The 22430-nt window shown below is 40.8% G+C and overlaps 1 protein-coding gene across 3 annotated transcripts in view; it reads right to left on the bottom strand.

Moving 5' to 3' along the window:
* The window catches only part of PPARGC1A (PPARG coactivator 1 alpha), a 913403-nt gene that overhangs the window by 401484 nt on the left and 489489 nt on the right, over positions 1-22430 (bottom strand). Inside the window, exon 1 of one of the 3 annotated variants that reach the window (XM_078394050.1) lies at positions 5225-5400. The exons of the other annotated variants lie outside the window; for them this stretch is intronic. Coding sequence (XP_078250176.1) covers positions 5225-5305 — 81 coding nt within the window. The 5' untranslated portion in view covers positions 5306-5400. Of the gene's footprint in view, positions 1-5224; positions 5401-22430 lie in introns of those variants that run through there. 3 annotated transcript variants of the gene reach the window in all.

The raw sequence follows: 22430 nt of genomic DNA, 5'->3' as shown, positions 1-22430 counted from the left end.
GGTAGAAGATGGACGTGGTGGTGCTGTGGGCTAAACCGCAGAAGCCTGTGCTGCAGGGTCAGAAGATCCGGCAGTCGTAAGATCGAATCCACACAACGGAATGAGCACCCATCGCTTGTCCCAGCTCCCGCCAACCTAGCGGTTTGAAAGCATGCAAATGCGAGTAGATAAATAGGGACCACCTCGGTGGGAAGGTAAACAGCGATCCGTGTCTAAATCACACTGGCCATGTGACCACGGAAAGATTGTCTTCGGACAAACGCTGGCTCTATGGCTTGAAGAGCGGGATGAGCGCCGCCCCCTAGAGTCGGACACGACTGGACAAAAATTGTCAAGGGGAACCTTTACCTTTACCTTTTACTAAATGGTAGAAGTGTCTGCAATGCTGCCTTCGCCAGTTGTGGAAATTGTTCTAACTGAGCACACCAGAATCATTCTAAGTCCATTTTTTCAAATCCCACTTCGCCCATATTTCCATAAGATCATCTTTTATAAAATTACCATAATCTATAGAATTAAGGTCAAAAAGAAACGGATCCAGAACCCATCTCTGCTATTTGCCAATATCTCCCATGGAAAATATCCACAAAAAGATGCACTCAATCATTGCAGATGCATTACAAATTTCAGGTAAAACTGGTTTTCTCACTTTCCTGAACTATTTCATGAAGCAAGGGAAAGTTTGCAAAATTACTATTTTCAACTCAACATGCTCAATTTTTTAGTTTTTCAATAAAAGCAGGTAATTTTTCAGTAGCTGTTATTATGTTCTTACCATATCCTTGCATTGATGTATTTAATTAGTTCAGGTGAGTGAATGTATCTGCTAAGTAGGCCAGTCGAAGTATTGCATCTCTTTAACTAAATTCAATGTCTTTAACTAAATTACAATTTTGGTAAGTAAGAAACTGAATAATTTCCAGGCATATTTCAAAAACCCTGCTTAGCACACATCCCTTAGAGAGCCACCTTATGTCAGTGTGATAAAGAGATACGGTCTGGTCAGCACCAATTTCTTCTTAAAAAGCACAAAAGATATGATGATTAAGCGTCTGTCCCCAGATATAATTTACTACATTTACCGCAGTAGCTAAGTGCTGTTTTAACTTCTCTGCCAAAGTTTTCAATGCAAGTGCACGGTGGTGCAACATGCAATGTGTTATTGTAACCTGTGTTCTTTCTTCAGATATGCAAAGATATTGGGAATTTTTGCCTAACATCACATGGGCACCATCAGTGCAAATTGAGCTGGTATTTAATTTTTTTTTAAAAAAAGTCTTTAATGAGATTGAAAACATCAGTTCCTTTTGCTGTCAACTCCAGTTGCTCACAAAATGAAAATTACTCCAGAATTTCCTTTTTGTTTATGTATTGCACAAATACTAATAGCTGATTGCAATTACCAACATCAGTTGACTTGTCTAATTGAATACTCACTTTCAGAGGACTGGCTTTAATATCTTGTATTACTTGCAGTAAAATATCCTGACTGATATCGAACATGCAATCAAATCACATAATTTGAGAGTGGAATCTGCTAAATTTTCTTATGTGCTTCAGAATCTAATACAATTTCCACAATTCCCAATGCACATGGCTTTACCAATTCCTCAGCTATTGTATGAGGCTTCCCCCCCACACACAGCACACAGATATGCCACCTGATAAGATGCTTCTGAAGTGCCACAGATTCTGTGATAGTACCACCGGCATCAAATCGTGCCTTCTGAGACTTCAAGATGATAAGTGTATGTCCTGCAGCTTCACCACCATGCTGATTGTTGAAATGTTCTAACAACTTTGACAGTTTGAAATTGGAATTTGAAAATATCTTGCAAGATAAAATACATTGTGATCGCTGGGTACCGTCTTTCTCTGTTGTACAAGTGAATCCGTAAGCAACACAATCGTCTTTCCATTGGCCTCTTTTCGACATGGCAAGGGTTACTACAAACAATAAAGTAATATTCATACATTATTTTAACTACACAGTAAATTGTAAAATTGTAAAATAAGGTGTAAACAAAAATTAATTATAATTCTTACTGAAAACAAAGAAAATTAGCATTTGTTTGTGACTTGGCCTGCTTCAATAATGTTTGTGCATGACAAACTGCACGTTTTGAGCAATTTCTCATGGTACTGGTGAGCGCATGAGCAGTGACTAAAGTAGGGTGGGCAGTAGTGGGGATCAGTAGCATATGTTCATATCATTTGCCATTACAGAAGTACTAACATCAACCGTGAATACATAGTACAGTAGAGTCAAATTTATATAGAAACAGCTTTAAATTTTATATTATAAATCTAAAATTTTTGAAAAATTCTTAACACTCACACTCACACCGCTAGAAATGCTTTCTCGCATTCCCGGGGGTACTCACACCCCTAGTTAAGAACCAGTGATATAGTCGTTCAGAGCAGACATACTCTTAATCATTAAAAAGAAACATAGCTAAGATTTACAACACATGTAGGCCATCTCCGTGGGATTGAGGCCCAGTTTTAAAATTTGTCGGCAACCAGAGGGCTAGTCTTTAATGTGTGTATCTAATTTTTATATTAAAAATAATTAGATAATACAAGTGCCTATTTCAGAATTTTAAAAATAATAAAAATGGGGTGTAGGATGGCCTGGGAGACCAGGGTGGGCCGGCACACACAAATAGATCTTCAAGTTGGCTGTATTTCATCCACTCCTGTTTTATAAGTATGGCTGTTATTTCACTGTCAGCCAGGAAGTGGCCTCAAGCCCCAACCTACCATAAAACAGTGGCTCAGCTTTGGCCTCTTGAACTTAAACCCAGCTGTTTTCTTTGGATCAGTCTCCCATCAGTCCTGTTGTAGGAAGAAGGAAGAAGCTGCCAGCAGCCTGATCAAATATTAACTTGGAATGAAATTCTTGTTATCCCATTCTTTCTGTATCCCACTATGATCCTCTTTCAATAATAACAACAATGGTAGCATTATAATTTACATAGTATTTTAAAAGTGTCTCATCTGCATTATTTCAACCATTTACATAACAGGCACAGACAGTAAGCTAACATTCTTTGGGATGAGTGTATGAACTAACATAGTGGCTTGTCTAAGTCTACCTAGTGAGATCATAGAAAAAGCAAAATTTAAATGGAGCTCATACTACAGGACAGTAAATTCAATACCACCATTGATGCTGCAAACTGATCCGATTTGAAGGGCATTCTTTGTAGGTACTGATCTTTATCAAACAGATATTGACCAGTTTGTTGAAGTTTCATCAGAGTCTTAATCTGGATGTATTTTCAAAGTAGTGCTAAGAAAATAGCAGAATATAAGTAGATATCTTGATTACTAGCAGCAGATCTTCAGGAATTCCTTGTGTTCTTTACCAACATTAGGCACAAAACGTGAGTCATCCCCCATTCCCCAAAATTGTTTGCTGATGGATAGAAGATAAAGGGGTCAACTAGAAATGAACTTCTTTCTCAAAGGAGTGCAAGCTGAATTCTGGGCTGATCACGTCCTTAATCTCCTCATAAGAAACCATCTTCCAGCTGTTGAGCCTCAGAGTTTTAGGTTAAAAACAAAGTCTGAGATCTGATTATCCTTGGTATTTTCGATTTGACCAAACATTTGTGTGTGCGAAATGACTTATCTGCATACTCTCCAAATGGTGTGGTTTCCATTTCCTCCATACAGCTGTAGTAATGCCACAGCATGAGCAATGTGATACAACTGTATGGAATAGTTGTGTCACACTGCACATGCCATTCTAGGACTTCTAGCCTGGCCTTCTAGACTGTGCATACAAAGCACAGATCTGAATTGCTTAATTCTTTAGTGATACACCCTCAACATGTTGAGTACTGGATTTCAATAAGACCAGAGTGTTATGGGCAATTGGCAAGAATATTGTTGCCATGATGTATGAATCACCTCTAAATTTTCAGTATTCTATCTCAGTTATTCTTTGATTGAAACATGCCCTTCATCACTAGGAGAGTGTAGGCTTAAAATGCACCTGTACTTAATGTAAAATCAGACTCCAATTATTCCTCTTTTGATTGCCCTGCTATTCTAGTTATTAAAATCTAGCGGGTAGTTCCTATGTACCACTATATAAACATAAGTTCTGTTTCTGAATCCCTAATCATTAAGGTGCAAGATGTCCCCCAGTATAACCAAGGTCAAACTGCAGATTATAGTTGTAATACAAAGAACATCTGATATGTTTAAATATATACACTTCCTTGTCACTGGAAGGAGGTATTTTGTGATGTGTGGTAATCTTCACTAGCTCCGTACTTTCAAGCAGTTTCCGATGACAGGAAGAGATCATAGTAGCACTTTGTCAGAATTTGTTAACAACGGCATCCCCAAAAACAAAGCTTGTGAGGAGTGTCGAAAGAAGGAAGAAACTACCGTGTGACATATCTCTTCAATATTGTTGATTGTCTAATTAAAATGCAGCAGAGCAGGAAAAAGTGCAGAGATGCTGTGTAAGAGGTAATGTAAAGAGCAATCAAAGCCACTCAGTGGTGCTTAGCAGAGGATTTCATTTATCGGCTTATGAAATGGAAATATCTAATTTTGTAAATTTGAAACAGGTATTGCAGAGTGTAAACAGTATTGCTGTGCAATGCTCACCTTAATGAAAGCTGCCTTTGCCTTCAGGAGGAAATGCATGCATGCATAACCACTATCAATCAGCATAATAAAGCAAGCATGTATCAGACATTAAAAGAAGGGGTCACATCATTATGTGAAGTTAAAACAAAACAAAACAAAAATACTTGTTACAAATTGCTAGGACATGGGGAAAGGAATTGGATGGCAGGTGTTACATTTCTGTTTTTTTTAAAAGAAATAACTTGCATTTATACAGGGAGAAAAAGTGGGAAGGGGATCCACACATTTCCTTTAACAGTGCAGTGCACACCTGCAGCTTGTTAATGTAAGTACCATTATTGAGGAAAGTGTAAATTTAGATTTGCAAAACCATGCTTTTTTTTTCCTCCTGCAATTTGAACTATACAGATTTGGAATCGTCTGGCCATTCTTTCCAAGACAATGAAAACATAATGATCACTGATTCCCTGTGAATCTGCTTTCATAAACTGCTGAGCTGCAAATCAAATTAACGTATTTCATTTATATTTAGCCTGCAAAGTTTAGAGATTACTGCCACTTTAGACATAATAACGCACTTTCAAGCATTCATAGACACCTTTATGTTACTGACCTGCCAGCTAGGTTCCCGCCGCAGCCCTTTTATCCAGTCTTCCTCCAAGTCCTTATTCTCCCTCGTGCATGTTTCATCCATAGCAGATGTGGCTTGCACAATCTCGATTGGCCACTGGCTGTTAGACTCTCTTTGTAAGCCTTTTAACCACCGCGGCAGCAAGTGCAGTTCAGAGGCAGACTGTCATGAAGAAAATGTCATGCCACAAGATGGGGTTTTTTGATATGAACAGCCTGCTGGGGCCGGGGGGGGGGGGGGGAGAGAACCAAATTACAGAAAAGTGCTAGTGTATTCTAACATGTGCTGACAGGTCCAGGAAGTACAATGCTATGGCTACAGAATTCACAACTGCTTAGATAATGAAAAAGGCATTTGGTGTCTATAAGTAAAAGAGCAAAGTAACATTACGTGCAAAAATGGAGAATGTGATGCCAAAAAAACATATTTTGAGCATGCTTCCCCTGCTTTCAGTGAATAAAGCTATAGTATAATTCAAAAAGAGAAAGATGTTCTGAATGAAAGAAATACAGATGTTATAAACAACTATAAGGTCTATTTGTGAGATGTTTATATTCTTAAACCAATTTTTAATATATTGCTCAATAGTCATTCAATACAGGATCGGGCAATTCAGATAGAATAGACTGGGTTTCCAATTAGTGGAGCTGGTAAATGCTGGGAACAAGTTCATTTTTCACTCCAGTTTTTCACAGTGAACCTTTTTTTAAAATCAAAGATGTAAATGTCAGCAGGTATTTATTACTTGAGGAGGAGTGGGGGGGGGGCAAATGAAGCACTGCACCAAAGGATCACTGATGGTGGACTGTGGCTGTATGAAAAAGCGGGAAGGGCGCCTGTACCATTAATTGGTTGTGTGAAAGAGGGCATTTCAGAAGACAAAATTTCTTATGCAAGCTGTTTCTGGTGAAATCCCCTCTACCACAGAACTGCCCAAGATACAGGAGTCCTCTCCTCTATTTCCTGCAGCCATCCTCCTATTGCGGTAAGGTGAAAGATATACTGTCCTCTGCATCTGAAGAAACCAACCCTCAAGGACTGTGATCACAGAGAAAGATAAAGATTTTTTAAACAAATATTTTAAAACAATGTTGAAATCATAAGCTATTGTATACGCTATTTAAATGACAGTTTTGCTAAATGTTCCTGGCTTAAAGAGAAATCTAATCACAATGCAGTTAGCTTACACTCTACTAACTGTGGTAAGACTGTATACTAGAGATGTGCATTTGGATTTAGAAATATTCAGAATTCACCAAATTATGCCAAATTGAGATAGTTCCAAATATCTGTGATAATAATTCCCAATATTTGGAGTCCCATTCATTCATATAGATTAGAAAGCAAAAGGCGAGGTTTCTGCTTGCTAGAGGAAGAAGTGAAAGTGAAACCTATTTCTCAGGCATCCTATACTGATTTCTTGAGAAATAAAATTTAAATACACTCTTGCACCGTAGATAGGAGGGGAAGAGAATGAAGTGTCTCCTGACTGGGGCTGCCATGGGTTTTCCGAGGAAGGGGGAGGGGTGAGAGCAAAACCTGTAAATAATGTCTGTGTGCACCAATGAAATCTAGAAGCAGGTACAGAGACTAGAAGATGGGCATAGCTGCTTATGAATCCCCAGAACATTTGCTGTTAGGATCTGCTCCTGTGCAAGCCTGCACTGCATCAGTTTTTTTCTTTTTCCTTTTCTGAACCCTCAACTTCCATTTACATTTTCTACATCTCATTGCGTATTTTTTGCTTAATACAGTTGGGAATAAGGTTTAGGATTATTTATTTATTTATTTATTTATTTAATTTATACCCCGCCTATCTGGCCCACCGGACCACTCTTACAGATTACAGATTCATAGATTATTTTATTATAAAGGAAAATATTTGGTTTAAGCCCCTTTGGGGTATATCAAACGGGAGGATGAGATTTTGTTATATAGAGACAGATACATTAAGTTAATAGATGTGAGTGTGCATGTGTGTGTGTGTGGTAGATGTGCATGTTACTTGACTGTGATGGAAATTTTTATTTTTATTGGAAGGGTTTGTTTTGTTGTAGCAAAATCAGATACTGTTCTTCTTTGGGTAGAGTCTGCAAGCAGTATGAAATGTGTGTGGTAGAAGAAGTAGGCACTTGGAGAAGGCTGCAGGCATGCTGCCTGCACCCAATACAGCAGTTTCTACTGAAAGGAATGGGAGAGGGAGAGGAAACAGACACCCTACAATTGCTATTATTCTTCACTCTCTGAACAAACAGCAGTAGTGTGTGTGTGTGTGTGTGTGTGTGTGTGTGTGTGTGTGTGTGTGTGTGTGTGTGTGTGTGTGTGTGTGTGTGTGTGTGTGTGTGTGTGTGTGTGTGTGTGTGTGTGTGTGTGAGAGAGAGAGAGAGAGAGAGAGAGAGAGAGAGAGAGAGAGAGAGAGAGAGAGAGAGGGAGAGAGGTCACAGAGAAGTCTTTGGTTGAAGGTGGCACAGACAGGAGGGAACCTCATGCATGTTCCAGTGACGTCTTCATACCATCCAGCCAGGGCAGCTAGGGCAATGGTCCAAAAAAAAGAGATGGTGAAAAAGACACTTTTCTCTCAAAGAGCTAATGTGCCAAAGAAGAACAGGGATGGCATCAGTGCTAAGACAGATACTGTCAGCTCGGGCAGTAACAGTGCTGCTGCTTTTGTAGTTGAGAAAGAGATTCATGAAAAGCATCAGACACTGACTTCCATGTCCATACCATGAAGCCCCATCATATTCAAGGAAATGTGTACCCCAGTCCGCATTCCTACCACATCTCTTTTTGCAAAGCAAAATGGTGGTGGATGGGAACTCTTCTTCAAGTACATATATATCTTATGTGGAAAGGAGGAGACTGAGAGGACTCAGTTAAGCACAATTTCAGTAGCATGTGACACTGAAATCACCCCTGCCCCTTCAGTTGCACTTGTTCCACCAGTTGCTAGAACTAATAGTGATGGCAAGTTAGCAATCTCTGTTAGAAACATACAGTACAGTCAAAAACTGGAGCTCCCAAGAATTCTATAATCTGGAAGCATTTTCAATGGTATCCAACAGATGCTTGCATGGCTGAGTGCATGCACCACAAGAAGATGCTAAAGCATGGACAGGATTTGGGCCACTTCTCCAATAGCAGTAAGCTCAGCCACTTGAAGACTCAGCACAGGGCATTGCTGCTGGCAAATTAATTGGGTATTGTGGGGGCAAGTGGTTTCTTTATTGTGAAGGGTAGATGTCATCAGAGGGCAGCAGCTGAGTCAGGCAAAAAGGGAGGCAGATGGGCAAATAACAAGATGCAAACAGCAGCAAATGGCAGGCCCACATCTCAAGAGTAAGTTCCAGATTACCCTGGAGGAGCTTGGAGGGGAGCAGAGAAAGGCCTTCTGGAAACATAAAAATGTCAGGATTGTTCATTGCCTAGGGGAGATGTTAGCTCTGGATGACCAGGCATTTCCTTGGGTGGACAACACTGGTTTCTGTAAGTTTGTGGTAGAACTGGCATCCCATTCTCAATTCCCATCCCAAACAACGCTTAGGTGCAGGATTGTGCCAGATGTATATATGAGGATATCGAGCAACTGGTACAGCAGCAGTTTGCCAGGGCAGAGGTCATACATTCTACAACTGACACCTGGAACAGCCGGAGTGCAAAACATGCTTCTCTCCCTGACAGGACATTGACAGGAGATGGAACAGTGGGAATGCCAGCAGGAAATGCCAGAAGCAACAAGGAAGCAGAAGACAGGTCACACTATGGAATGAGCAAATACCCTAAACAGCATTGGCAGGCAGATTGAAGCAGCAGATAGCCTTTAGTGGGTGGGAACCGTGCCAACACAACAGCATAGGACAGGGCAGAGTAGAGTGAGTGAGCACAATCTCAGAGTAGCAGTTGGAAGAATGAAAGAGGAAGAAGGAGGGGGCAGCAGACTGCAGCATGGCAATACCCCATATTCTGAGACTGATACACAAGCAGGTGAGAAAAGGTTTGTACAATATATAGCTGATAGATCACTGAAAGAAGTAGGGATGCGATAAGGACTCACAAAATGTCTTCTCCTGGTTGACTCACTATAGTGAGTTATGGAACTAATATTTGGTATTTTTCCAAGTCTCACCATGCTCTTTGCTAAGACCTCCCTCTCCACCAGCATTTCCCCCTCTACAGACAGAGAGATGTACAGATAGAGGGGTAGGAATATAAACGAGATCAGGTTTCAATCCTTCAGCAGGGGCCCTTTCTGTCTAACTGCAGAAAAAAAGTACACAATCTTGTGTCCGTCAATTAAATATGTAAAAAAGAAGAGAGGAATAATGAAAAGAAAAAAGTAAGAACAAAGAATGGATGAAAGGTGGTGTCTGAGATGAAGGGAAACAAATAGCAGTGTTGGTCTGTGTCAAAACTAGATTATTATTGGGGTTGATATCTAGTGCAGACATTAATAATAATATCTCAGAGAAATACTGGGTAGTATACCCAGTGGCACTTTTAGTGGTGACTGTAGAAGCATCCTTTCCTTCTGTTTTGTGTTTATATATACTGTTAAGCCCACACTCACATCATGACCAGCCACAATTTTAAATAAGTAAAGAGGATGCTAAAATAGTATGGTGCATAAAGCGAAATTTCTCCAGAGATCATGGTTTGACATTAGATTTCGTATTGCACAGTAAGTGCAAGGATGAACATGATAGTCTGATACACATACGGAGTGCTTTATTTTTAGACCATGACAGCAAGCACAGTAAACCAATATCAACACAGGAAGAAGCCATGCACTTTTTTCTTTTTTAGGCACACAGACATGCAAGACAAGCAACAAGAGAGTAGAAAGCAGAAGTTATCTTCCCAATAATTTAATAGTAATATTTTAGAAGCAGAATACTTCCATCAATTCTCATTGTAAACAATCCTCAGTATTTTAATGTACAGCAAACTATAAATATATAAAGAAAATGAATGAACTCCAGAGGGGGTGGGGGAGTCAATTTCTCCATTGCTCACAAAGTAGCACAAGGAGGCCATCAATTACCCCAGAATTGCAAGTGTGGGGCAGCTTGCTGTTAATCAAGTCAACAGCAAGAGAACATTTTGTACAAAGCTGAAGCCAAACTGTATGATTGTTGTTTTTTAAATGTTATTTTACTAAAATCAGCAGAATCCATTCTATGACTTACTATACTGGGCCAACAAGAGGCTCTTATACTGTTATTATTACCCTGCCTATAAAAGTAACACATCCCCATTCCTTGTTATTGGGGGTTTATTGGAAAATAAATGAAAATGCCCATAGATTCCCTCGCATGGCCAAGTCTGTCTATGGGACAAAATACTGTAGTGGTGGGGGCGGCGGGAGAGACACCATTAAAAGCTTTCTTTGGCATTTCCCTCTCAGATGCTTTGAGACAAGGACAATCTAACTGGAGATGGGATGCATAGTCAAGCACATCAAGTGAGCAGAAATTTAGTGGACAATAGTTATAGAACTCCATCTACCGTTTGAAACCTTCCTGAGTATATTTTTAAAAAAGATAACCTCAGGATCATCAGGAAAGTGAAACGGGACAGGAGAATATTTTTATTTCCTACTCCTGTTTGTCTTTCATCTCCCTGTGACAATTGCTCCACGTCACTCCTGCCACTCATAGTCACACTGTAATTTGCATGAGCCTATGAGAGGATTGGAGGGGCGGAGTCAGCGGATATATGAAGGTTTGGCAGGAGGAGGGAAAATCAGATAGAAATAGAGATAGTCAGACAGTCAGAGAGATATACAGTGGACCCTTGACTTACAGACGGCTTGACTTACAGACTTTCTGAGTTACAGACTTCTCTGGCCACAAAATTTAGGTTTGACTTGCAGCCTGAGAATTGACTTACAGACCAGAAAAAAACCAAAATGGAACAAAAACGGCCTGTTACGGGATTAATCGGTTTTCAATGCACTGTAGGTCAATGGAGACTTGACTTACAGACTTTTTGACTTGAGAACCGCCTTCCAATACGGATTAAGTTCTCAAGTCAAGACCCCACTGTATAGATAGAAATAGAGATAGTCAGAGCGAGAGACAGTCAGAGAGAGAGAAGATACTGGTTAGTCAGAGAGAGAAGGAATAGATATTAATAGAGATAAGCTGGTTAAGAAAATAGGTAGAAAAGGTGATAATGATATTGAAAGAGAGAAGTATGTACTGAGAGAACTGTTAATGATTTGCCTGTGTGCAATGTTCATCTGAAGAACCTCTGTGATTATTAAATTGGCTTCACTTCAATAAATAAGTTCTGTTTTCATTCACAAGACAAGTGTTTTGACAAACGTCATTTATATTGTGGATTGAGGTAATCCACTGGTGGCAGTGAGAGGAAAACGTGACGTGAGCCTTTGTGAGGGCAAAACACGCGGGTGCCGCAAAGGTGAACGTCACGCTCCCTCTAACTGCAAAACTAATCAGCCTCTTTTAAATGTTTTTCTCCAAGTAACTAGAGGCTATCCAGCTCATGCTGCCTTTTCCTTCAAGAAAAACAGCATACATGTATGTTTATACAGTAGTTCCTCCCCTGGTTGCTACTTCAGTTTCCCTCTATTGCACTTCCCAAACCTCATGACAAATGACTCTCTTTAATTATTTCTGCACCTCATGCTGCCTCCGTTGTTCCTTTCCACTTCCCAACTTCCAAAGCCTGTTTTAGGAGTCACTTCTCCCGCATGTAACATAAGTTTCTGTATTTCTCTCCTCAGCTGCTGCTGCTGCTCTTTCCAGTTTTTCTGCTCTCTCTCCCATGTTGCTCCCCCTGCTTCTTCCACAATGAGAGGCACAGGAATGTACAAGTTAACCACCCATGTTGACCTTTCCTCCCTTCCGCTACTGCTAAGATAAGCGACAAGTAATAGACAGAGATAATTGAAAAAAACAATGAATTACAGACCTAAAGAAATTCCATTCCACTTTATTGCTGCAAAAAGTAATGTATTACAAATAACAGATTACTTCCAAGCTCTGAAAATGAGTGACACCTTGATAAGTGTTTACTCATATGGAAGCCCAAATACTGTTAATGGGACTTAGCTCCCGTCAGATCCACTGTGTAGAGCTTTGGCTGGCTGGCCTTCAAACACTGTTCTTTCATGTGAGGGCTAACATGCAGATGGAGCGGGCCCTGTGGAAAGGTCACACAGGCTCCTGGTTCTGCTCCTTCATCCTTTATGCATTAAACAAAAGAACAACCAGAAGTGATTGTCAAAATTCTAGTGTATGATTTGAAGTCTTGCACAATCAGGGTTCCTTTGTTTGTCTAACATGGAGAAGCCTCTACAAGAACAGATGGCTTCCTCTTCAGAAAGGCCAGCCCAAAACAGAATGGCTTGCCTGTAGCAAAGACAAAATGGCATCTTTCACATTTCATGTACAAGACTGGCAGTTGAAGTTATTTCTGGTGTAAGTATTTGATATTTTTACTTGCACAGTGTAACAGCCTAAAGCTGAACTTATGACTGCTGTAGTGAATTACTGGTCTGAATTCGGATCATAAGGCAAAAAGGGAAAATAAAAACCTGCTTATTATTTAGGAAATCCATTTATAAAGAGTGTGAAAGGATAAAGAGATAATAAATGTTGATGATTTTCCCTAGAACTGGTTTCCTATATGCAAGTGTGCCTCTGTCTATCTAAGTTGCAAGAAAAAGAAACAGGAAGTGACTTCAAGGGAAAAAAAGGAAGGAAGCCTAAGAGAGCCAATCTTCTTGTAGGTCTAGAAAAGCTAAGAGGAAAAATCACACACTGGCAATCTATCTACCTATTTCCTCTCCCAATATACACAAAGGGCTCGGATAACTTTCTATATGCACTGATGCTCTGTTTGCACAATATCAAGGATGAAGTCAAGACAGCATCTTTCACTGCATCTAAGAGCAATAAGATACAGTGGAACCTCTACTTATGAACTTAATCAATCCCAGAAGATGTTAGTTAGTTGAAACATTCATCCGTAGAAGCAAAATTTCCCATAGGAATGCACTGAAAACCATTTAATCCATTCCAGCTGGTTTTCATTCTTATCTAAAGGCACCGTTCTTAAGTTGAAGCATTAGTTCTCATAGGAACTAAGGCAAAGCGGTTAATCCATCCTCTACCACTAGGGGGAGAATTCTTCTTTTGAGATGAACTTACCATATTTTTCCATGTATAAGATGCCCCCCCACTTTTCTAACCCAAAATTAAGAACTCTAGGTGGGCTTTGATCCTTCCTCCTCCTTTTGCTAAACCCCATGGGACTTACCAAGCAGAGAGGAAAACAGGAATCAAAGCAATCCTACAGCACTTTGACCCCTGCTTTCCTTTTGCTAAGGCTTAGCAAGTGGATGGGAAAGCAGGGATCAAAGCCCTGCAGGATCACTTTGATCCCTGTTTTCCCCTAAACTTGTTTTTTTCTTCGCAGCTTACTTCCATGTATAAGACAACTCTCAATTTTTAGTCTAAAGATTTTAGCCAAAAGTATAGTCTTATACACGGAAAAGTACGGTAGGTCAAATAAAGGGCAGGAAGGAAGGGAGGGGAGAGGGAACACCTTCTAAACAGAATACATTTAAAAACAAGCTCCTTTAAAAGAAAACCAAGCACCTTTTAGGTTAAAAAAGGGCAGGAGAACACCTTTTAAACAGAATACCTTTTAAAAAGCTACAGAATCCAGCAAGCATTATTCCAGCACATAACTCCTCATCACAAAAAGAAAGCATGGGGGGGGGGGAAAGGAGAGACTTGAGTCTAAACTCAATTTTAAAGCCTGCTTGCACCAACAATCAGCAACCATTACTGTATTCCAGCACAGAACACATCACAAAAAAAGAGCATAGAGGGGGGAGACTTGATTCTAAACTCCATTTTAAAGCCTGGCTGCCTCGCTGCCTGCATCTACAACCACCATAGCCCCTCACAGAATATTTTCTGATTTTAAAACTGACTTTAGAGCCACATTGTAATCACACATATTTTAAAACTAAAATCTACACTGCAAGACCCATCAGAGCACACAAACATAACCCCCACCTAGCCCTACCCCCCACCAAGCTGCAAAAAAACCCCTGTACAGTACAGTAAATACAGTGTACTCACCCAGAACAGGTAGTATCTCTGTTTTAAAAAGGTAAAGGTAAAAGTTCCCCTTGACAATTTTTGTCCAGTTGTGTTCGACTCTAGGGGGCGGTGCTCATCCCCGTTTCCAAGCCATAGAGCCAGTGTTTTGTCTGAAGACAATCTTCCGTGGTCACATAGCCAGTGCGACTTAGAGATGGAATACTGTTACCTTCCCACCGAGGTGGTCCCTATTGATCTACTCGCATTTGCATGCTTTTGAACCGCTAGGTTGGCGGGAGCTGGGACAAGCGACGGGCGCTCACTCCGTCATGTGGATTTGATCTTATGACTGCTTGGTCTTCTGACCCTGCAGCACAGGCTTCTGCGGTTTAGCCCGCAGCGCCACCATGTCCAACAGAAAGTCAAAAATCCAAAATAAAAAAGCCAAAAAAAACCCAGTCTGTACAGTACAGTACCAAGCAATACCAGGCAGTACCAGGTAGCCTGAAGACTCACTCCCTATCCACTCTCTAACTGCTTGGACGAGCGATGTTGCAGACAAGCACCCTCTTCGCTGGCCAACAGTCAACTGAAAGTTCAAATTTCGTGCTTCCCCCGCCTCCCCCGCATTTTTTTCATTCAATGTTGAAGCTCCGTTCGCAAGCAGTGCAGAAGCAAAATTTTCCAAACGGAGCTGTTCATAAGTTGGATTGTTCATAGGTAGGGACATTCATAAGTAGAGGTTCCACTGTAGCTATTAGGAGAGGGGCAAAGCAACTCATATAGCATAGACACTTTTGCCCATTACATGTTCATCCACATCTGCTGCCTGAGGTCACTACCTCTGAGGAAGGCTGAGATGTGGATGCAGGTGGGGCAAGCCTGGTCCTCCAAATTCACATTTTAGTCCTTCATGTGGCTAATACATCAATACAGCTATGCCTATTATGATAGCAGCAAGGAAGGCCTCTCTTACTCATCCTTCTCTACCTTATTATGCTATTCCATGCAACAAAAAGGCAGAAAAAGTCACATTCAGCATTCAGGTGATCCTGGGACCTAGAGCAGTATCACAGCAGCGTTTCAGATGTCACGAGTGAAAATGAATGGGAGAAAGAGTGGGATAGAAGAGACAATGGTCATCTGATTTTTTTTTTTTTGCCATAACAATCACAACAAAGTTTATATAGAAACCTCCAACCACCACCACCTGTCATAATAGTAACTAGATAAAAGTGCTTGAACGCTCCTTCAAAAAATGACCAGCAATTATCAATTCATTTAAAACTATGGGGAAACACAGCTCCCCCTACTCCACCCCCAGCATTCTCCAGCTTTGCTCGTAACTGTGATAACAATCTGGCCCAGAAGAGTCACTACTGAAGATGTAGACTACAACCTTAAATATCTTTTGCATCTATTAAGTGACCGGAACAGTCATGCATCTGCAAACAGCAGTGTTCATCATTACTTGGGGGGGTGGGGAGTGCAGCTTTCTGCTCAGTGCCAAACACTGGCATAATCTTAATGAATGATATTTATCTAACTTTAAAGTGGCACACTAAACAGAAGGGGAAAACTTAGGTTGGAACCATATGTTTTTCAGCAATTATTTAGATGTATGGTACATTATTCAGATATATGGTACATTGGACTTCAATTATATTCATTTAATTATCTCCTCCCTCCCACCATTCCCATACCAAGGGAACTGTGTAAATTGTATATAAACTGCAGGGACATGAAAACATTTATTGATGGAAATCACAAACTTTTTTTTTTATTCTCAGAGTACTTGAATTATTTTGGAATGTGAGAGCCTGAAGCAAAGAAAACACATTAAAATCATCATATGAAGGGAAACAGCAATTTCCCCCTTTCAAAGCTGTCACTTATTTGCTAAAAATCAAATCTAACTCTATGCAGTTAAAGAGGCTTCATACATCACTGAAACGAATGCCTGTGCGTATACGCACAGATATATCCAAGGAAACAGAGCTGCTCCATAGTTGTTCTTTGGGAATGTCTGAAGGCACATACTTAACACAGTTCTATTGCTAAAATTGAAATAGTCTGGCCAGCCCTGTAAACTTCCTCAAAGGATGTTTGCCAGAACAGCATACAAAAGCTCCTCTGAGGTTCTCATAGGAGATCATAATCGCAGTGAACTAGAAGATTCATATAGGGCTAGTCCACACAACCATTTTAGGAACACAGGCAAATGCTGCTGGACTCAGTGTATGAGAATGCTGACCAGATGCCACCATTCATTTGGAAACTCTTTATGTGACCACTGTGATCTGTACAATGTGTTTGAAAACAGTATCATGGTGACCGCAGAAAGCTCAGCCTCCCAAGGGGGTCATGCTGAAATACAGCAGATTCTACAGTCACACAAAGTGAAAGGACATGCTAAAATAGGGAAAACAAAGTGCTCTGACAGGCTTTCCATCAAAATCTTATACTCTTTGATCATAGCCTTGTAAAAGAGTAAATAACAAGACTTCTCAGATCTTGTGAACTGCAACATATGAAATTGCAGATCCACCTGTATGCTGACCACTTTCCCCTAAAAGTTCAGGAATTTATGCGGATCTAATTTCAGGAATTTATGTGGATTTCTATTCTTAATTATTGATAATTTATGCAATTATTTTGTAGCATTAAGCTTGACCTCCTTTCTACTGCCTCCCCCTTTAAAGCAAGGCAAAGTCAGTAATTCTAGTTTTATCACATGAGGAGATGTGCTTGTCTGCTTATATAAACATTTAATATTTTGATGCAAATATTTCCTGTACTGGAAGAAGGAAAAATATGCTGTTGTTAAATGTGAGTCAAGTCATCTCTAATCCTTGCAGGGTGCTGGTGGTTGGCAGAGTGGGAAGAGAGGAAGCAAAGGGGCCACAACTTAGTACATTCTTAGAATGCAGAAGCTTATAGCCTAAAAATGGACATTCAAAAAGCAGAGAATACATCTTTTAAAATATCAAAATTCTTGACAGTAAAATTATATGTATTAAAGATACTGACTTTCTTAGCCTTTAGGCATATTACAAACAATACACAGAAAAATTATTCTAAGTGCTCATCTAGGCAAGCCAGTTTGACTCTCTGGAGGAAAAACCATATTGTCCTTGTATGTTGTTACTGTTGCTTCTACATGATTCCTGATATCAGTGTTCTTCGTATTTGGTGTGTGTGGCATGTTGTGCTGTGAAGTTGTGATCCCATGTATGGTGGTGCCTCGACTTACGAATGTCCCAACATACAACCATTTCAAGTTATGACCAGCTGTGGCTGCAAAATTTTGCTTCGACTTGCAGATGGAGCTTCGAGTTCCAACCAGAAAAGGGCAGGGGAAAAGGGCGGGGAATTCAAATTGCTAACCGTTGGTGGCGAAGAGGCTGCTTCTTTGTAGCTCTTTTGCCCCAGCAGGTAGAGAGTGTGCAATCAGAGGAGGCTTTGGACTGCCTGATAAGGTGAGGTGCTGCTTTCTACTTTTTAAAAACTGTTCTTGGTGGGGTTTGCACCATGGTTTTGGGCGGGGTGGTGGGATTATGTTTCTGTGCTGTGATGGGTCTTGCAGGGTTTGTTGTTTTTTTAGTTTTTTTCCCCGCCCCATTTCTGATGAGTCTTGCAGGATTTGTTTGCTTTTTGGATTTTCCCCCCATTTCCAATGGGTCTTGTGGGGTTTGTTTGTTTTTTTGCTTTGCTTTTTTGCATTTCCAATGGGTCTTGCATGGTTTGTTTGTTTTCTGCTTTGCTTTTTTTTTGCATTTCCGATGGGTCTTGCACGGTTTCTATGTTTTTCTTCCACCACCCCCCTTCAGCTGGAATGGATTAATCATATTTCTGATAGGTCTTGCAGTGTTTTGTTGTTGGGGGTTTTTTTTGGTGATTTTTTTTCCTTTGGCTGGAACAGATTAATTGCATTTCAATGCATTCCTATGGGAAATGGTGTTTCAACTTACAACCATTTCTAGTTACGATCCGAGTTCCGGAACCAATTAAGTTTGTAAGTTGAGGCACCAATGTATGTGTCTTTTGCCTCCATATATTTATATTTCTCTCAGATATAAATATTTCCCTTAAAACTGCAAACATTCTCTTTTGTCATACTTGTAACTAAAGGGTCTTGATGCCCCTGGAAAAAAATTATAATACACAATTTCCTGTTTCCTGTAAATGAGAATCTCACAAGCTGCCACCATGATGAAAATTTCTATTATTTTGACTACAGGTTACACAGACTACAGATTTCAGTGGATTAAAACTACAGAGAGTTAGTAAAATAAAGTGAAGCAAATCACAGGATCTGAAACACCATGAGCCTGTCATGTTAATGTTTTACATATTACAAAATACAGTGGTGCCTCAACTTACGAATGTCTCTACTTGCAAAATTTTCAAGATATGAAAAGCTCCGGCTGCAAAATATTGCTTCGACTTGCGGCCGGAGCTTTGAGTTACGAAAGAAAAAAAATGCAGGGGAGGCGGGGAAAGCGCGAAATTTGAACTTTCAGTTGGCCAGCGAAGAGGTTGCTTATTTGCTACCTCGCTCATCCCAGCGGTTAGAGAGTGGATAAGGAGAGAGTCTTCAGCCTGCCTGGTACTGCCTGGTACTGCCTGGTACTGTACAGTATTGCCTAGTACTTTACAGTATTGCCTGTCTCGAAAGACTATGGTAACATGCTCTGTATGGAGGACTTGGAACAGCATCTAGTGTGGCTGAGAAGGCCAATTTGAGAGTGACAATCCCTTCCACACTGAAGACAAATGCAATCTGTCCCCCGTCCAGCTCCCTGATTTTGTTGCTTTCGTGACTGCCTCTTTGCCTCAGCCTGCTGGACAAGGGCCTCTTCAAATTGGGAGAGGCCATGATGCAATGTCTGCTTCCAGGCTGATTGCTCAGATGTCAGGGTTTTCCATCTGTTGAGGTCCATTCCTAAGGCCTTCAGATCTCGCTTGCAGATGTCCTTGTAATCACAGCTATGGTCTCCCTCTGGGGCGATTTCCCTGCACTAATTCTCCATACAGGAGATCTTTTGGAATCTGACCATCAGCCATTCTCACGACGTGCCCAAGCCAACTTAGACGTTGCTGTTTCAGTAATGTATACATGCCAAAAATTCCAGCTCGTTCTAGGACTACTCTATTTGGAAGTTTGTCCTTCCAGGTGATACCAAAAAATGCATTGGAGACAGCATATAAGGAACATGTTCAGCTTCCTCTCCTGCTATGCACAAAGGGTCCAGGACTCACTGCAATACAGGAGTGTGCTCAGGACACAGGCTCTATAGATCTGGTTCTTGGTATATGCCGGCAACTTCTTATTGAGCGATACTCTCCTTGTGAGTCTCGAGATATTAAACAGCATTGAGGAGATGATTGACCCCTGTGGGACTCCACAATTGAGAGTCCACAGAGCGGACAACATCTCCCCAAGCTGAACTCTCTGGGGACAGTCCTCCAAGGCCTGACCACCGATCCCCAATCCCAAGAGCCTCCCCAGGAGGATACCGTGGTTGACACAATCAAAGGCCGCAGAGAGATTGAGAAGGACCAACAAAGATGTTTTGCCCCCCGTCAGCCTCCCTCAGGAGGTCATCTTGCAGGGTGACCAATGCCATCTCTGTGCCAGGATGTGGCCCGAACCCTGACTGGAACGGATCAAGGGCATCGGTCTCCTCCAGGAGAGCCTGAAGTAAAATGTTGTCCAAACCTCATTATTAAAACAATGTATATTTTTCTACACCTCCTTAATTATTTTGATACTCTATATATTCAAAATTCCACATCTTGACAAGGTGACAAGGGTGAACCCCTGCTGAACTTTCCTTACAATGAAAACCCTCTGATGGACAGTCCAAAATGAAACAAGAGATAGAGCTGGAAGATGAGACCCCTAGGTTAAAAAGCACTCAGTCAACTATTGAGGAAGAGCAAAGGACAAGCACATATAGTCCTGGAAAAACAACACAGATTAAAGCTGAATGTATATCTAGTGGCTGACATGCATAGATATAAAAGGAAACTGATGCTGCCCAACACATACAATTGGAACATGGAATGTGAGAAGTATGAATCAAGGTAAACTGGAAACGGTAAAGCAAAAAAAAATTGGAACATTAAAACATTGCAGTGTTTGGTGTCAGTGAATTGAAGTGGCCTGGAACATAGTATTTTCACTCAGACAACTACAGAGTGCTCTATTCTGGAAATTACAAACTCAGAAGAAATGAAATGGCTCTAACTCTGAGACAAGATATATTACAGGCAATTTAGGGCTCTAATGAAAAATCTGGCCAAATCCTGTCAATAAGACCTATCTTTCTGCAGCCTTTACAACCCAGGGGAAGAAGACTGCCTGCCCACCAGCCACCTCTGAAAACAAGGGGAACAAACCTACCTGACTGCTAGCTACCTCTGTAACCCAAGGGAGGAAACCTATGTCTCTGCAGCCTCTGCCACTCAGGGCAGTAATTCAACCACTCTGACAGCCACCTCTGCTACCCAGGAGAACAGATCTATGCCTCTGCAACCTTTGCAATGCAGGGGAAGAAGACAACCTGTCTAACACACGCTCCATATGCCTGCTTGGAAAGTTAGAGGAGACGGTTGGAGATGCACTATAGCTAGCCAACCTGATAGAAAATCGGAGTAGGCAGGTGGTGGGTTTCTAAGGTAGGGCTCTTGGTACTTCTCTTTTTTGCCCAACCAATGCTATTCTGAAGACTCGCACTGGCATTTAGGTAGTTTGCTAGTTCCCTAGTACCTCAGCAGGCATAAACAAGAGGCCATACAGACAAAAAAAAATGTTATGACTTATTTCCTCCGCCACTACCACCTGTGTTGCTGTAGCAGTGCTCCTCCTCGTAGAACATTATTTTATTTTATTTTAGCCAAGAATATAGTATTGTTTTTAAAGAACTTCTGAAAAGAAGGAATTGGTGCCCACCAGTAGCCAAGAGTGCTAACTGTGGTAGGTTTGGGTGGCCTTATCTCACAAAATTATCAAGGCATTCTCCCTCTTTCTGTGACAGTAAAACTGGAGGGCATAGGGAGCTGTTGATGTCAAGGCTGAAACTTTATGCACAGTTACTTGGAAATATGCCACACTAAACATATTGGATCTGTCTTCAGAGTAAAATTAAGAATCAGACTGAAAGCGAAAGCATACTGAAGTTATACAGCAGTAGCAAAGCTCACCAGTAGATCAAACAGGACCCTTCCAACCAGTCTGCTTCTGTCTTCTTCAACAAGCTGCTAGAATGAAAGATGGTTACTGGACTCCCCATCCCACCCCACCCCGCACGAACACTTAGCTCCATAGCCGGTCTGTATTGAAAAGATTTCATTTGCTCTTTGGTTACAATCCGCGTGTATTATATACAGCATGGCATTCAGCAAGTTCAATCTGATTCCCTCCTGCCTCAACCCACTGTCTTTTGCCAACATCAAGTCCTTTCTCTGTTTTTCTTCAAAAGTCATCAGACAGCCGTCTTTTTCTCTCTCTCTTGCCTAGCCTGCAACTTCTAAGCTTCCCACTGAATTTCTCATTTCTTAGTGCCAGATTGTCATTTCTTTGAGAGCAGAGCCTCAAGATCTTAACAGATTGGATATGCACGGCTGTTACAGTTATTAGGGAAGAAAACAACAAATGACAAGTGCATAAAGCAGGCTATGGATTTTGTATAAATCAATATTGAGTGTTATAAAATGTCAGAAAATATCAAATGAGGGGAAAGAATCAATAAATACCCTTTGAATTAAATGAATGATTAATATTCTTTACCGGTCTGATAAACTAAAAGGCATGCACATACGCATACATTCCTCTGCTAATTAAAGGAAGATCCAGCTTTGGCCTTAGGACTACAAAAGCTGAGAACCTATTCCTCTGGTCTCCCAAGACTTTATGCGAAACAAAATGAATTACACTCAGTTTGGATGTACTGGAAACTTTCTCTTCTCTTCTGCGTCTGCACCTAAGGCAAGACTAAAAGCTTCTGCTGTTGATTTTAAAACAAGTAAAATTCTCAGAGATAGTTAGTACTCAGAATCAAAGTTTCTATCAGCTGCAGTCTGAGAAGAAGTCAAAAACTTAAAAT

Source organism: Pogona vitticeps, chromosome 5, assembly GCF_051106095.1.
Source record: "Pogona vitticeps strain Pit_001003342236 chromosome 5, PviZW2.1, whole genome shotgun sequence".
Lineage (NCBI taxonomy): Eukaryota > Metazoa > Chordata > Lepidosauria > Squamata > Agamidae > Pogona > Pogona vitticeps.
The sequence above is the reverse complement of the archived record's forward strand: the minus strand, read 5'-3'. Positions and strand labels throughout refer to the sequence as shown.